Source organism: Eulemur rufifrons, chromosome 28, assembly GCF_041146395.1.
Source record: "Eulemur rufifrons isolate Redbay chromosome 28, OSU_ERuf_1, whole genome shotgun sequence".
NCBI classification, from domain to species: Eukaryota; Metazoa; Chordata; class Mammalia; order Primates; family Lemuridae; genus Eulemur; species Eulemur rufifrons.
Window position 1 is genome coordinate 59925260 of NC_091010.1, and position 16739 is coordinate 59941998.

Sequence of the window (16739 nt, forward strand, 5' to 3'; positions counted from 1 at the left end):
CTTCTCTCTTGAGAGGGAGGGAGGAAGGATAGGCTCTGGAGCCACCTTGCCACAAGTCCTTCCCACCTGCCACTGGCTGGGGGACGGTCATCTCCCTGCCCCCCACCCCCAAGTCCTGTCTTTCTAGGCTGGCCTTGCCGGGGTCAACAGGAAGGCAGATTTAAAAATCTTGCTTCCTAACGCCTCCTAGACGTAGTGCAGTTGTCTTTGCTGCTAGTTGAATCACTTGATGGCCTTTTACCAGAATCATTTGATTGCAGTTGTTCCTTTGGGAAAGCTCTAGCAGAGACTATAATTAAAGGAATAATAAAAAAATGACAGAAATAGGGGCCGTGTATTTCGGATGTGTTCTGAGTACTTTGCCAATATTGTGTTAACATTTATTCCAGAGAAATTTCAGTTCGGAGTGGCAGTCCATAAATGTATTCACGTTCCAAGACAGTCAAACACAAAAAGGTCAGGTAGGAAGCACCAAGTCTATGAATTTTTATAAAATATCCACCGAATACTTATCTGCCTGATCCCAAAGGGTAACCAGGAGAGAGTCAATATAAAGCCTTAAAAAAAAATACCAGCGGTCACCAGACTCCCCTCGTGTTTGTGTTTTGCAGAATCGGCTATCCAATTCCCATGTTTGCGGGATTCTGCATCATGTTCGTCTCAACAATTAGTAAGTGTCTGATGTTTGCCTTGTGAGTGTGGGTCTCAGGATGGGCGCTGACGCCCACGAGCCAAAAACTAAGAATGCAACCTGGGGGTTTGCGTACTGGCGACAGTTGCAGAAAGAGTTGGTACAGAGAGGTCTCCCTGGAGCAGAAGCACCCGGTGGTGAATGTGGTGATGGTCCATACGGTTAAGGGAGGGCTTCAGAAACGTCCCTGTTAGGGACAGTTCAGTCCCGAGGCACTGACATGGGTCCTGGACCTCTTGTCTTGCAGTGTTCGCCTTTTCCAGCAGCTACGCCTTCCTGCTGATCGCCAGGTCGCTGCAGGGAGTGGGCTCCTCCTGCTCCTCTGTCGCTGGTAGGTGCCAGGATGCCCCAGCCAAAGACAGGGGAGGGGCTTCCCTTACAGAGTCAGCTGGGCTAATTTGGGGAATCAGGTAGTGGGGTGGGACGGGAAGGATTCTTGGAGAGAAGGTACCTACCTGGCTCTTGGGTTCTGCTTGTTCTTATGTTTTAGTGAATCTGACGGGTTTGGGAAGATCGCATGAGTCTGGCTGCAGAGGGAAGGCGGGTCACAGACTAGTCTGATTCCCGGGCTCAGGTGTTGACCATCTCTTTCCCTGTCTAGGCATGGGCATGCTGGCCAGCGTGTACACAGATGACGAAGAGAGAGGCAACGCCATGGGGATCGCCTTGGGAGGCCTGGCCATGGGGGTCTTAGGTGGGTGAGATCCCCCGTGTGGGTGCACAGGCAGGAGAGGTCACGGTGGGGCCAAGTCCACGCTCACACCGACAAATTTCCCAGACACCCCCTTTTTATTTCCTACTTTCTTGGAGACTTTGAAAGTGGTAGGAAGAGTCCTGAGCTGGGAGGCCCAGGGCTCCCCGTGCCTCTGCCCCAAACCTCCCAGATGGACAACGAAGGGTTGAAGAGGATGGTCTGCCAGACCATTTCCACTGGGACAGTCTGTGAGTCGTGATCGGCGAGAACCTTCCTGCCTCTGCCCCACTTGCCCTGGCTGCCCCCCAGGCCAGGGACGAGTGTCTTCCCTGAGAGAAGATTTGGAGCCTTTCCCTTGTCTTTTAATGTTCCTGATGTTCATCGCAGAGGCTGCAGCTCCTGGCTGTGCTGGTTTATAAGGAATGAGGTTCCTGTGTACCCATTTCCTGTGCCCCGTCAGCAGCGCAGCCCTGGACCTTGTTTCCCATGGATCTTTGCTTTCAGGGTGACCTTTGCAGCCTCTTGCCTATTTCTCCTGCAAAAAGCCACTTGGAGGTAGTTGCCAAAGCCGCTTAACTCTAACTGAATGGGCTGTGGTGCGACCACCCCAAATCTTTTTTGAAGCAAAGTAGGGAGAGAAACACAAGAAACAAATGGGTGGTTCTAGTGTGTGTGTGGGGTCACCCCAGTGGCTGACGCTGGTCCCCGCCTCTCCCTGCAGTGGGCCCCCCCTTTGGGAGCGTGCTCTACGAGTTTGTGGGGAAGACGGCTCCGTTCCTGGTGCTGGCTGCCTTGGTGCTCCTGGATGGAGGTGGGTGAGTGCACGTGGGCACCTTGCCATGACCTTGTCACCCTCCGCGGCATGTGCTCGGGGCACGCCTGCTTTCTGAAAAGGAAATTGTCTCTTTTTTTTGTAGCTATTCAGCTCTTTGTGCTCCAGCCCTCCCGGGTGCAGCCAGAGGTAAGCAGCCGGGCAGCGAGCGCCTGCAGGGGCCGCGGCAACCTTCTCACCCCTGTTTTCTCTTGACAGAGTCAGAAGGGGACGCCCCTCATCACCCTGCTGAAGGACCCCTACATCCTCATCGCCGCAGGTGGGGCTCTGCCGTCCTCCCAGTCGGCGTGTGTGCAGGTGGGGGTGGGTGGCCTGGGCCAGTTTTCATTTTGCTGCTGAAGATGTTGGGCCGTAGAGTAAGAGAAAAGGCAAAGCGGTTACAAGTCACAGGGAGTGGTTTCTTCCACCGCTGATTTCTGACACTCGGCCAAGGTCCAAAGTTTTCATCTGGGGCAAATACAAATGGCGTATGCTGAGCTCTGCAGAGCCGTCTGGATCCTGGGGGGCCTTGCTGCAGAGGTTTGTTTTGAGCCAAGCTTGCTCACTGAGTTTGTGTTGAAGGCCATTGTTTGGCCTTGAACTTTCCGGAAGGAATCTGTGGCCTCACGGCAGTGGCCTTAGGTGGGCAGTCTGACTCACCTTGGCATGTATGAATGGGGACTGACAGCAGAGTCCCCCAGGGCCAGGAGGGGGCCGCCTCCCCGTGGAGGAGCAGGGAGGCCTCGGAAACACCCTTTGGCTAAAGGTCCTGCCTTTGGATTCTTGGTCTGGATGGATTAAAAGAAAGCCCTGGGGTTCTGTGGCTCTTGGGAGGGATAATGGGCTGCATTCATCTAAGGCGCTGTCCCCAAGACCGCCCCAGTGGCAGCAGCTGCCTGCCCTGCTAGGTCTGGAGCTGCCTGACCAGGGAGCAGCCTTGTGCAAGTGCCAGTCCTGAGGCCAGCAGTGGCCCTTGGGATCAGGCCAGGAGGGGGCCTGGCCGTGTGCTGGTCTCTGAGGCAGCCTGCAGTGTGGCCTCGGACCCAGGTAGGGTTAGATTTGTCGAAGCAGTTCTCACTAATGCTGATAGGGCTGGTGGGGGTGTGGCTGGGAGAACTGGGCACACCCTGCCTAAGGGTCTTTGTCAAACCCCAGGCTGCTGCTAGATTTGGTCAGGGCGGCATATATGTGACCCTGGCCAAGACCCTGTCTGTCATGCCTGCTGGCCAAAGGGACATGAAGCTAGTGTGGTAACCTTTTCATACGGGATTTGGGGAGCATCCCAGAGGTCAGGTGCCCGTGGGCCCTGGCCCTCTGAGGTGGGGATGAGTGGGGAGGGATGGGGGCTCCGGAGATGCGACTCCCTGAACCCTGGGCAGGGCTGTGCAGCCTGGGCCGCTCCTGCCTGGAGCTTTTTTAGAACCTCGCTGTCTAGCCCCTACTTGTGGAAGGAGATGCTACTGCAGAGAGCTCCCCAACAGCCGTCAGACTATGGACAGTTTCAGGCAGCCTTGACGGGGGAGGGAGTTGAGCGGGTGGGGGGAGTCCGATCATTTATATGTTCTGCCTTTAAATGTCACATAGAATGAAAACATCTTTCTTCATTATGTGGGTACCTTCACCACGATTGCACAATGTTCCTTTGAATTTGTTCTAGCAAATGAGAAGTTCCACAGGGCACGACACGGGAAGTTCCCAGAATGACAGAGAACAGTTCTGCGGGGCTTTTTCCAGGTGTTTCTATATTTACAAAGCGTTCTGGTTTAGCACAGCGATAATGAATATTTGCACTGATACTCTATATGTATAGTTGACTTAAGAAAAAAATTCCCTTAACAGCGCACCTGTACTGAATGCATGGGGATCCTTCTCGGATTTTCTGGCATCTCAGGGGATCGTTAGAAATATCCATGTTCATTGCACAATAAAACACGGAGCCGAGAGCCTCAGGTGGCCCTGAGACTGCGGGATCTGGAAGTTGCCTGGCTGCTGGGTGGCCTCAAACACGTTACTTCACTGATAATTGGAGCTCCCTTTCTTCATTAATAAACTGGGTAACTTAAACCACATGATCTCTAAGGCTCCCTCCAGTTTCAAACTTCATGACTCTGGGATGCTAGTTTAATAATCATAATAAAACAACCTTGCTGTCCCCTTAACTTGCTATTTATCCTTTCCGTGTGAAGGTAGGAGAAATTCTGGCTGTCTGAGCTGCGGGCACGTGGGCCTGACCTTGTTGGGGTACGTGGGGCGGCAGACGTGCACTAATCCTCTTCCTCCCCTAAGGCTCCATCTGCTTTGCGAACATGGGGATCGCCATGCTCGAGCCGGCCCTGCCCATCTGGATGATGGAGACCATGTGTTCCCGAAAGTGGCAGCTCGGTAAGGACTGGGGCGGGCTCCTCTGATTTGAGAACTTGTGTCCCCAGGGCACGTCCTGTCAGTGTAGCTGAGCTGCCTGTGCAGGATGGTAAAGCGATTGCTGCTGTTTGACTCTTAATGGATCATTGCTTGGGGCAGGCTTGGGGTCTGTTTCGGCTCCGGGTCTTCTATTAGCCTTGATGGATGCAGAATTAGTATAGACACATCAGATCTGGGCAGAAACGAGAGAGGAAAAGTACAGTTAGCATCTTCCCACATTTCTGAACTGGACTAACTGAACAGCAGTAAAATCTACGTGAAAGAAACAAAAAACTTAGTTGTTAATGAATTTTTAAAAGTTTTTGATTTAGAAAAGTAATAAATACATGCTTATTATGAAAAAACAAAGTGTGCTGATTGAGGAAGTAAAAATTTAAAAATCTCATGTTCATCTTTCCCCCTCCCCCAGCCCAGTCCCCTGTGATATTCACTGTTAACAGTTTTGTGTGTCTTTTTCCAGATAGTTCTGTATTTATCACCATGTGTATGAAATGCATAAAAATCCAGCCATGTGGGATTTTACTGTTTATGTTACTATGTGATCTCTTGTTTTTCCTTCATACACTATTGTGGCCATGTTTCCATGTCAAAACATGTAGATTTACTTTTCAAAATTCATTAAATTTTAATTTTTATCAAAGTGATACATGTATACATAATTTTAAGTCAAAGTTCTAAGAATTATGATGAAAAACAACTGCCTTTGCCCCATGACTCCTAACTGCCACAGCCCTCATCAGATTCCATCACCTTCAACTCTTTCAGTTTCTGCTGCTTGGAATCTTTATGTCTCTAAATAATATGTATATATTCCTTTTTTCCCAGTGTCTAACGTTGTCCACCAGCTTCCTAATAGAGTAGATGGGGATTTAATGCCATACCACTCCACCTGAAAATATTGAACAACCAACTCATACATTTTCTCACCTTCTGCCCTCCCCAAAAATTGCATTACAGTTTTTTGTTGGATGAGCATTTGGCATTGGTTTTATTGTTACTGTGTAAATGTGTCCAAAGCTGACCTATGTAGGGTACTGTGATTAATTTCCTTTCTTGGCCGGGCATGGTGGCTCACGCCTGTAATCCTAGCACTCTGGGAGGCCAAGGCGGGTGGATCATTTGAGCTCAGGAGTTCGAGACAAACCTGAGCAAGAGCGAGACCCCGTCTTTACCAAAAAAATTGAAAATAATTATCTGGACAACTAAAAATATATAGAAAAACTTAGCTGGGCATGGTGGTGCATGCCTGTAGTCTCAGCTACTCGGGAGGCTGAGGCAGTAGAATTGCTTGAGCCCAGGAGTTTGAGGTTGCTGTGAGCTAGGCTGATGCCTCGGCACTCTAGTCCGGGCAACAGAGTGTGAGACTCTGTCTCAAAAAAAAATAAAATAATAAAAAAATTTCCTTTCTTTTTACAAACTTGTTTTTCCTGGAGTTAGTCATTACCTTGTTTTTTCATTTTCTTAGTTTTCTATGTAGCAATTTTGAATACATCCACCAGAGTCTCTGGCAGAGATGAAAGGTCCTCTGCCTGGGGTCAAGTGTGCTGGCAAACCTGACCTTTCTGAGTTTTTGCTCGTGTGTGGACATCTGTCCTAGATCTCCGGCTGAGATCTGTTGCTCTCTGGGACATGCTGGGATTTTCCTCCCCCAGCACCTGGGCATCTTCCTGGCCTCTCTTTTGTTGCCTGTTTCCTTCCCTCCTGTGTTCGGCGCTCTCGGTTTACTCCCTGGCGATGATGGAGCACGTCCTGCAGCAGCTTCCTGGAAGAGGGTGCGCAAGTGAAGTTGTCTAAGATACCGCGTGTTTGCCAATGTCTTTACCCTCTCCTTACACCCGGTTGACCTAGGCCATGGGCATAATTCTTGGTTGGAAATCGTTTTCCTTCAGAGTTTTGGGGCCACTGTTCTGTTGTCTTCTGGCATCCAGGGTGGCCGAGAGGAGGCCAGTGGTGTCTCATTCCCGATCCTCTGTTGGAGCCCGGGAGACCTTGTCTTCCTGCCTAGGTTGTGATCGTCCACGGTGGGGATTCGCACTGGGGTCCGCTTTCCAGCACTGTGCTGGCCGCCTGCTTGGTCAGCCCATTCACCTGGGGAACCCCTCTTTCAATTCTGGGGAGGCTTTTTATTACTTTCTCACCATCATTTTCTCTTTTATTCCAGCTGCCTGCATGTTAGACCTCTATGTTTTATTCTAGTAATTTGTTATCCTGTTCTTCCTTTTTTCCATTGATTTATTCCTTTTCATCTTTTAAATCATCTGTTGAATTTTTAAAATTGGTGCTATTGTATCTTAAATTTAAAGAGCCCTTTTGTATATACCCTGAGTGGTTTGTTTTTTTTGTGATGTTGTGGAAATAACACCCTCTCTCACCATTTCAGCGGGAAGACTTATTCGATCTGTTTCGGCCTCTGGTGTTGCCCCTGGTTTCCACGCTGCCTAGAGTCCCCGGGGTCCCCAAACCACTCTGGTTTAGTTTCTCTAGAGAACTTGTCTCCTGCCAGGGTGAGGGCTGAGGGCTGAGGGCTCCAACTGCTCTCAGAACAGCCTTTCAACCCTACTGATGGCCTCAGCCCTGAGTCCACCTTCGCAGCACCTGGACCTTCAGTTCCTGAACTTTCTGGGTTATAAGGCTCCAAGGGTCTCGCTGCTTCTTGCCTCCCCACGTGCGGGTGGGAGGTTCTGTTCTCTGCAGTGTATGTTACTGTTCTCCCCCCGCTTCTCCCTCTTACTACATCTCCTCCTCTCCCGTTTTGTCTGTTCTTAGGCCAGTGTTGGGGGTTGGGGGTGACACGTGTATCTAGACTTTTCTTTTATTCCTTACATTTAAATGGAGTTTGGGGTGGGAGTGGAGAAAAACCTATGGATTCAGTCTGCCTTGTTAAAACTGGAAGCCCATCATTATTTGAATGGTTGCATATTGTTTTAAGGTCATACCAAAAATTTTCAATCCCTGTTGGTGGTCATTTGAGTTCATTCCAGTTTTTGCCATTAGAAACCATACTGCAGAGTATGTTTATATGTGTTCCCGTGCACGTTTGGAAATACATCTGTACGGCACATTCCTGTGTGTTAATGGGTGTTTTACTGTTTGGTAGCTATTGCACGAACACAGGTAATATTAATCTTTCAGTCTTTCCCAAGAGAATGTATAAGAAACAGGGTCTCAATTTATTTTCACAAATCCTTTATGAGTGAAACTGAGCATTTTCTCGCATGCTTTCTCACCCTGTGCATTTCCTTTACTGTGAATTTCTCATTAATTTACCTTGCCCATTTTTCTGTGGAGTTGTCCTTTTCTTACTGATTTTAAGTGTTCTTTGTGTATTAGGATACTAATCCTTTATGAGGTGTTTTGCAGCCGTTGCCCTCACTTTGCTGTATGTCTTTTGACTTTATGGATGGGACCTTTGGCCACTCGGAACATTTAAAATGCCACCAGGCAGGTTTAACAGGCTTCCCTTTTATGCCATTGTCATGTCAAGTCTAGCTCGGGCCTTTCCCATGCCAAGATTATTTTTAAAATCACCCATGCTCTGCTCTAGTACATTTGTGATTTATTTTTTACATTTCCATCTTGGATTCATAAGGAACTGACTTTGTTATAAGGCGTGCAGTGGGGATCGAGTTCCCTGTATGGCCAGCTGTGCTGGGACCATCTCTCCAGTACTGTGTCTGGTTTTCCATCTCCCTCACTTTCTAAATGACCGTGAGTTCTCAGGTCTCGTCCTGGATTCTCTTTAGTCCCGTTGATCCACTTTCTGTTCCTGTGTCATCCCCCCACCCCATTTAATTACCATACCTTTAGAAATGTTGTTGAGATCCTTCCTAGAGACTTCTTTCTTCTTTTCTTTTTTTAAAAAATTTTAATTTATTTTTTGATTTTTTTTTTAAGAAAAAAATTTAGAAATGAGGTCTCACTATGTTGCCCAGGCTGGTCTTGAACCCCTGGCCTCAAACAATTCTCCCACCTTGGCCTCCCAAAGCACTGGGATTATAGGCATGAGCCACTGCACTGGACCCTTATTTTCTCTTCATAGTTCTTTCAATTTATATACGAGTATCTTCAGATGGAGACTCTTAGTTCTGGATCAAGCTGACGTTTTCAGTGTCCCCAACCTTTCTTCAGGTGACCTTATTCCTTAGGCATCCAGTCCTCCGGGGGTGGGGGGGGCGCGGTATCTTGCCAGACGCTACCTTCTGGTTTAGACTTCGGCCTGTCTCACTGTGGTTGGCCTGGCCTGAGTACCAGTCCTTTTGGGTCCCGTAATGAATTTTTGTGTCTTTTCATCAAACATTCCTTAAAAAGCCCCAAATGGCTGGGAGAGAGGGGGTAACATGGGGGGAGGGAGGTTGCTGTTGGATGTGAGGTTTCCACTGGAAGTGATGACAATGTTTTGGTATCAGATAGTGGTGATGGTTGCACAATCTTGTGAATATACTAAAAGCCACCACGCTGTACATTGTACAAGGGTGAATTTTACAGGTTGTGAATTGTGTCATAAAACAAAACCAAGAACAGGCCCCAAATAACAACAGTTACCTAGTGAAGGAGGAAAGAGTCTTGGTGCTAAGCTAAGGATATTTCCTAGGCAGAAAATTTAGCTCTGAACTTCCTGGCAGCTGAGAGAAAACAGGACACCCAGAGACCTTCAGAGCCCCTGCTGCAGGCGCACTCTGCAGGAGGGTGGACTTTTCCTGATGCTGGGTTAGCAAACAGGAGTTTTGGGAAAGGTGAGAAGACGTTCTCCAGTCTTACCACTGACACCTGCTGCTGATGGGTGGCAAGCTGTTTCTGGCTTTTCTTTCCCTCTGATCCTTCCAGAAACCTGGGTTTCTAGGGGTTTTCCAGAGCCGTCTCTGCCCAGGTGGGGCGTGCCCTGCGAGGCCAGCCTCTGGGTTGGCTCTGCATGCGCTCTTATCCTCACTGAATGTGTCCTGGGCAGGTGTGGGGCACTTAGGCTGTTTTCTCTCGGCTCCAGACAAAGCCTGGAGGCTTGCTTTATAAAGTCTTTAACGGCAGCCAGAAGCCCGGGGCCATGTGAATTGGATACCAAGTGCAGGCTGCCTGGATGTCATTGGATCATCTGGGGGCTTATCACCCGCTTGTCACCAGATGTTCACCTGACCAGCTCGCTGCATTGCCACCACTGAGGTTCTTCCTTCTGTGTGCCTCGGACATAGACATGTTTGTCTGCAGGAGTGTCAGATTTCTGTACCTGTTTCCTGTTAGCTCCAGTGTGAGGGAAACACCCCACCTTATGAAGGTCTCTGTGGCTTTCAGCCCGTGGCTCCTGGAACCCCTTGGCACCGTGGGTGATGGGGTGTGGACGACCTAGCACCCAGCCTCTCGGCTCAGGAGTCCTCTGTGAGCTCGCCGCAGTCTAGAGTGAAAAGGGAAGCCATCCTGCCGTTCTGCGTCCCTCCTCATTTCTGCAGAAAGACCTTAATGTTTGAAGTCCGAGCAAAACAATCTTACTAGCTGCAGGGGTGACACACGATCGCTCGTGTTGAATACTGTGTATTTAGCCATAAATTTGGGGGGAGGTAAGGACAGCAGCCCAACCACATTCCAGATGACTCATTTGCAAGCCTGCCCCCCAAACTCCGCACCTACCACTGTAGGGGAAGCCCTGGGTTTTGTTGGTGGAGAAAGAATCATTTCATGATGTTCTCTCTGTATTTAAGTTCTGGGTTAGAAGACCTCTCCTGGCCGGACACCTTCAGGCTTTGGGACTCAGAGTTCAAGGTGAGGCTTATGAACCTCAAAAGGGAAGCATAAGCCCCGGGGAACAGGCCCTAGCCAAGGATGGAGCCAAACTCTTTCTTCTGGTTCTTCCAGCCTATTTTCCTATAAAGAGGGGTGGTGGTGCAGTGTGGGATGGAGGGAAAGGACACTGGCTTTGGCTCAGTTCCTGTGCCAGCCTGGCTGGGTACCAAAGGACGGGAGGGGTTGTCAACATTCTGTGGTTCTGGGATGTAAGGACCTCAGCCTCCTAAGCTCCCTTAGGACAGGGCACACTGGGTCCGTTGCCCTATTCTGGTTCTAGGCTGAGCCCTTGATGTCCAGGCCAAGGACTCGTTTCCATAGTCACTCATGGGGCTGAATGGCCAGCGTCAGCTCCCCCTGGGCCTCCGCCTCATAGGCTGGCCTAAGGCCGTGGTTGAAGCCAGGCTTTGCATAGAGCTGTCGGGTGGGTAGCTGTAGGGTGGGTAGTTAACCTTTGGTTAACTTTCTCACATGAGCAGGGCTAAGTGTGGAGGCCTGTGTGGCCCAGGACAGTGTTTGCAGGCTGGGCCCAGATGATGCTTTTCTCACTGTATTGGGAAAAGCTTTAGAAAGAATTCTTGAGTGCTTGGTTAGGGGTGGGGAACATTTTCGGGTTGGAAGGCTGCATTAATTTAGCTGTAATCAAATAAGGCCACATTCAAGAAACTTCAATTAGATCTACTTAAAAATGTACATTATAACGTAAAAATCTAACCACTGTGTACTTAATAATTTCCAAAAGTGAAAACTATTTTTTAATTTTAAAGTTAAGCTTTTAATGACTTTGTTGTGTCTGCTTTTTGTGTTGGAAAGCATTTGAATATTTGGTTGTAGCATCGAGGGTCCGAAGTTTCAGTTGATCCTCTAGGTCAGTCATTTGTGGCCTTAAGGGCGTGTTGAGTTGGGTCAGGCAGGAGGATGTATATTCACAGCGATAAATGGTTGAAAAGCAAGAAAGCATTTTTTGGGTGTGTTGCTGAAGGCGTGGGTATTCTGCATTTTTTCATATTTCAGTTGGATCTTTCTTAGCATCAATGACTTTAAAATGTCTTCTACTGAGAGCTCAATCAATTCCATCGGTAGTTCTTTAGGTGCCTTGGTGATATCAACTAGGTGAGGCTGAAATGCTAATTTGAGTGTGATGTCATGATTCTCAATGTCAGTGAACCTTTCACTGTATTCTCTAATAGGACTATAACAGCTGCGTATTCTTCAAATGATTTGCATATATCATCCTGCTCATCAGTGACGTTGGCTAAGTAGGGAAAATGTTCATCTGAAATTTCCTTTTGAAGAAGACGTGTTTTTGAAAAAAGATAGCTTTTTTTCAAAATGCTGGATTTTTTGCCTTATATAGAGACTTACTTTTACCTTGCAAAGAAATATCCAAGCTGCATTCCTATAGAAATCTTCTTTCAATAATTCACATTGCTGATTCTCTTCTTTATAAAATTTAACTATTTGTTCTTGAAGAGATAAAATTTTGGCTAACACCTGCCCCTGCAATCGCCAGTGCACTTTAGAATGATATGGCAAATCCACCCTGAATACCTCATCGTTCAACTTTAGCATGTTACAAAACTGATGATGCCATATTGCATTTGCATCAATATAGTTAATGATACTTAAAACTTGTTGCAAAGTGTCACTTAAAGTAATAGCTTTAGCACAGAGATTTTTCTGATGCAAGATACAATGAATAGAAATGAGAGCATCTGGATCTGTTAATACATTTTTTTATCTGTGTAATAAACCCTTCATGTTTTCCTGTCATGAAGGTGCACCGTCTGTACATACACTCACTAAATTTACCAGATGCAGTCCAACTTCACAACATTGATCTTGAAACTTGTGGAAGATATCTATTCCCCATGTTCTGTTTGCAAGAGCGCCCAAGGTGAGTGTATAAAGAAAATATAGCAAAGGAAATCTTCTGTTATAACCCAAATGAAGTATAAAACCTTAGCCAAGTCAGTAGTATCAGTTGATTCATCCAAAGTGATTGCATAATATATGTTTTCCTTTTAAAGTATTGCATGAAGGTTGAAGGCTAATTAATGCTCCTTGAAAGAGGCAGTTGTTTGTGCTTTAAAATGTAATCGGGTTCTAAGCATCCTACACCTTCGACAATATATTATTTCGCAATTCCTACATTACTGAATGGCTTCCCTTTTTTCCCCAAGTATATAAGCTACTTTATAAGTTGCATCAGTGGCATTATTTCCAGGTCTTATTGCTGCTTGAAAGAATTGTCTTTGCTTTTGCTTTTCACCTTTTAATTTCTGCAATATAACCTTTCACGCCTCTCCCTCTGATTTAAAATATTTATGGTCCTTCTGAGCGTTATAATGCCAATGAATTGATTTTCTTTAATGTTCATATTACAGTATCACAAAGCAAGCAAATCATCTTATCTTTAGCAGAAACGATAATATTTCAGTTCCCAATCCTCGTTAAAAAATCTGTTTTCTTCCTTCAGTGTTCTCTTGGTCTTCTTTGACATGATGGGCTGTTAAGCAGACAGAAAATACTGTCGAGCTGTGCAGCTATTCACAAATTCCACTTCAAACAGAAAAACAGTGCGTTGTTGTCAAAAGCTGATAACAGACTGGCAAACTCAACCCCCATAAACTTTTGCCAGCCAGCCTCCTGTGGTAGTGGTGCCAGTCTGGCTGGGGAAGTTAGAACTAAGTCATGAATGTAGCAGCCATCAATTTTTAGCCTTATGGCTTCCTAATGTTCTAACTGTGCTGGTCAGTCTGGGAGGATTATTTCACTGAAACTTACTTTGTTCTTTGGTATTTCAAATATGTTCATTTTAAAAATAAAAATATAAAAGACGAACAAAATGTATTAATAAAAATAAAAGGATTTGTTCTGTAAAATTTGGATTCAGTCAAAAGGCTGCACCTAAGAACCCAGAAGGCAACGTGTGGCCTTAAGGCTTCAGGTTCCCTACCCCCAGATTAGGTGATACAAATTTGGGAGGGATAAAGTTGGCTGATAGGTCGCAGATTCAAAAAGATCTCCACGGGCAGAGATGAAGGCCTGAGGGGAACATGGTTAAAATCCTTTGGCGAGTCTTGCCCTATAGTTAAAAAAAATTCCCCACGAAGGCTGAATGTGGCGGGGACCTGGTTGGACATGCAGGTCTGTGCTCTGCAGGCCCCAGGGTGGGCGGGGACGCCAGAGAGGCTGGCACAGGTGCGGCTGTCTCTGAGATGAGTGACTGAGGGGCCAGACCCCAGAGCAAGCCCTGCAGGATTCATTCGGTCCTTCCTTCCATCCTGAGCTGCTCCTCGATCATCTGCTGTGCACCTAGCAAGGAGTTGGGGGCTGGGTCAGTTCTAGGCATCATGTTTCAAAGTAGAGAAAAAACTTGAACTTGTACAGAGGTGAGATGGCAGGAGCCCCATCACCTGGGAAGGACCCAAAGCCTGGCAGTGTTTCACATGGAAAGCCAGGCTGTGGGTGGGAGGGGGTTTTTCTCTTCTGATGCTGGTGGCTGGAAAGGAGGCTGGAGCCATCTTCCGTTGGCTCTGGAATGAAAATCAGGACTGGTACGTGGAAGTCACAGGGGATAGTTTAGGGCTTGGTGTTAAGAAGTCTGCCCTGCAGTGGGAGGTGTCTGCGAAGTGGCCCGGAATCTCTGAGCAAACCTAGATGGCCACCTCTCGTACCTGCTGCCTGAGGGATCTCCTCACCTTTCTGTGACTGAGGTTTCTTTTTCGAGACTGTGGCTCTGTAAGTGGTGTGATGGGTTGGAGGCCCTGGTGAGGCAGAGGGTACTGAAGCAATGTCAGAACAGGGACCAAAGAGCACATGGTCCCCAGCTTGGATGTCAAGAAAGGACCCTGGGCTGCAGAGCACAGCACTTGCCTTGCTCGCCTGGAGTAGGCCTGCCTTCGAGGGATGGTGGCCTCCTGGACACTTGCAGTTCTGTGAAGGGAATGTCCTCAAACAGATGGTCAGCTATGTTCTGGGTAACTCCTGTGTGCCACCACAGAGCTAGGCCCTGGGACATAGATGGGCAATTCCTGCTTATTAGGAGCTTGCTGTGGTGTGGGGAAGATCAGCAGGCTGGGGCCATGGGGACGGGGGTAACATGGGGCTTGCATGGAGCGACAGGGCGTGGAAGTCAGACTGGAAGGGCTACTTGCCATGAGCCTTCTTGTTCGGTTGGCCATTGGATTGTCCAAACTACTGCATGCAGTGCGTACGACGGGGGCCATGGCTGTTTCTTGAGCTCTGAGAGGTTAAAGTGACCCACTCAGGCCTCAGCTAGTGAGTGTCAGGCTAAAATGAACACTTGGTTTCATGCCTCCTAATCCAATGCTGTTTGCTTGAGAATCATGAGATTGGAGTTTGCTGCCTCAGAGCATTTGCTGTCCGTGGAGAGTAAGGTGCACCCTGCTCCCCGGTCACACTTGTGCGCTCGGCACCCCACTGGCTGGTCAGGAAGACGTGGCTGCCCCGTGGCTTCCACTGGAGCTCGTCTGCATCCCTGCTTTGAGGTGTTGACTTCGGGCCACCTTTCCACGCTTCGCTCCTGGATCAGGACTCTCCAGGAGGCTTGGAGTTCTGGTCAGGTTCTCTGTGAGCTACGTCCTTTGACCCGAGCTTACGGTGGGCCTGTCTGTGGGCCAAGTTCAGCCCTTCAGTAAGTTTTGGTTGGCTGGTGTAGTGTTGTTGGCATGTGTGGGTTTTATGCTTTTTAAAAATTACCAACATCCACAAATCAGGAGATTCCATGTAGGAGTCCAGAGTTCCAGCTTATCCAGAGAAAGCAGATCTTGTAATACTGGAGCTGCGGCCCCCGGGGGAGGGACTGTCAGACAGAGCGGTGGCTGCCTGCTTAGATGGAGTCTAGGCCCTTTAGGTCACCACAGACCCCGCCACTCCCCTTTTCGTTTCATTTCTGTGACACTGAAGCTGATGTCAGTGGCTCTTTATCGTGGTGCCGGTGCTGTTATTTTTCCTGCAATTGCTTGCTTCACTCAGTTTGCCTACGTGGCCCTTGGGGACTCTTGTCCTGAGATGCGGGTCATCGTGATATCTTACGCTCCGGACTAACACAGCTTATAGAGTGGTGGGAAATCCTGCTACACACCTTTCGAGGCCAGGTTTAAACACCGTCTGCTTTGGGGAGCCTTGCCAGCTCGGTTCAGGGTTCCCAGAACATGGTACCTGTACTTTTGTTATGTTCCTAATGTGCCAGGTCACAGTTTAAATGTCATCTGATTGTGTCCTTCAGAGACACTTGCGTCACGACAAGGGCCACGTTGTCATTGTCTTTGCTGCAGGCTAATGCTGTGCTGGGCACATGCTGTCAGTAAATGTTTGCTCGTTTAGATCACACTGAATAATCACTTGGCCGCCACATGTTGCTAATGTGATGGACGTGATTCCCTGGAGCATGAGATGGGATCGCCCTTTACTGTTATTTCCTGGAGTCCTCGAGTCTGGAATGATTTGGCTTTGGCTTTGGCTCTGGCTCACGGAACCCATCCTTCTGAGGTCCCTACTGTGTTGCAAGGCTCAGCCTATCTCCAGGTTTGATGGCTTATGTCAGTGCTTTATCCTTGCAGGGACAAGATCACGCTTGCCCGCTGTGTGCTGGTGAGACTCCTCCACAAAAACGGTGTCCAGGCCTGTGCGTTTGGAACGTGGTGGTCACTTGCTGATCGTATAACGTCTAAGTGCATAGCTAACTTATGCAGTCACGTGATTGAGAGCAAAGTAACTTTTACCACTTGTGGGCAAGGAATTAAACCTGGCATATCTGATGGCAAGAAAAAAATACTAAAATTATGAAGAGTTTAAAAAGCAGTCTCTCATAAAGAGATTTTCATGTTGCCCTAATAATGGTTGGGGACCAGAGGAAGCTGATGTGGACAGATCCCCTGGCAGCCAGGTGGGGTCTGACTTGGCTAGGCCTCTCTGCTCCGTGCAGAGGGCATGTTCAAGGCCACTGCTGCCAACACCAGCAGGAAATCAGCCTGGATTCATCAGAACCCCGGGGGATGCAAGCTGCTCCTCCTGGGAGAGCATTAAACCTTGGATGTGAACATGTCAGTTACACAACTTGGCCACAAACAAGGACCAGGTAGACATATTTTTTTGACATGGAAAGATGTCTATAAAGCTAATTGAAGCAATAGGATGTAGAACAATAGTATAGTATAATCCCACTTTTTGTTTTCTGAAAAACAGAGACAAAATCCTGTGTGTGTAAATAAAATTACAGGGGAAAATAACTGGGGTGAATACCTGAGTGATGGGGTTTGGGATAATTTTAACTTTTTTTTTTTTTTTTTTTTTTTTGCTTATCTCTGTGTTCCCTAATTCCTTCA

General features: G+C 47.9%; 1 protein-coding gene across 1 annotated transcript in view; it reads left to right on the forward strand.

The window, feature by feature from the left end:
* The window catches only part of SLC18A2 (solute carrier family 18 member A2), a 38697-nt gene that overhangs the window by 9780 nt on the left and 12178 nt on the right, over positions 1 to 16739 (forward strand). Inside the window, exons 4-10 of the mRNA XM_069460489.1 lie at positions 612 to 670; positions 939 to 1022; positions 1293 to 1385; positions 2107 to 2196; positions 2303 to 2346; positions 2416 to 2476; positions 4483 to 4578. Coding sequence (XP_069316590.1) covers positions 612 to 670; positions 939 to 1022; positions 1293 to 1385; positions 2107 to 2196; positions 2303 to 2346; positions 2416 to 2476; positions 4483 to 4578 — 527 coding nt within the window. The remainder of the gene's footprint in view (positions 1 to 611; positions 671 to 938; positions 1023 to 1292; positions 1386 to 2106; positions 2197 to 2302; positions 2347 to 2415; positions 2477 to 4482; positions 4579 to 16739) is intronic.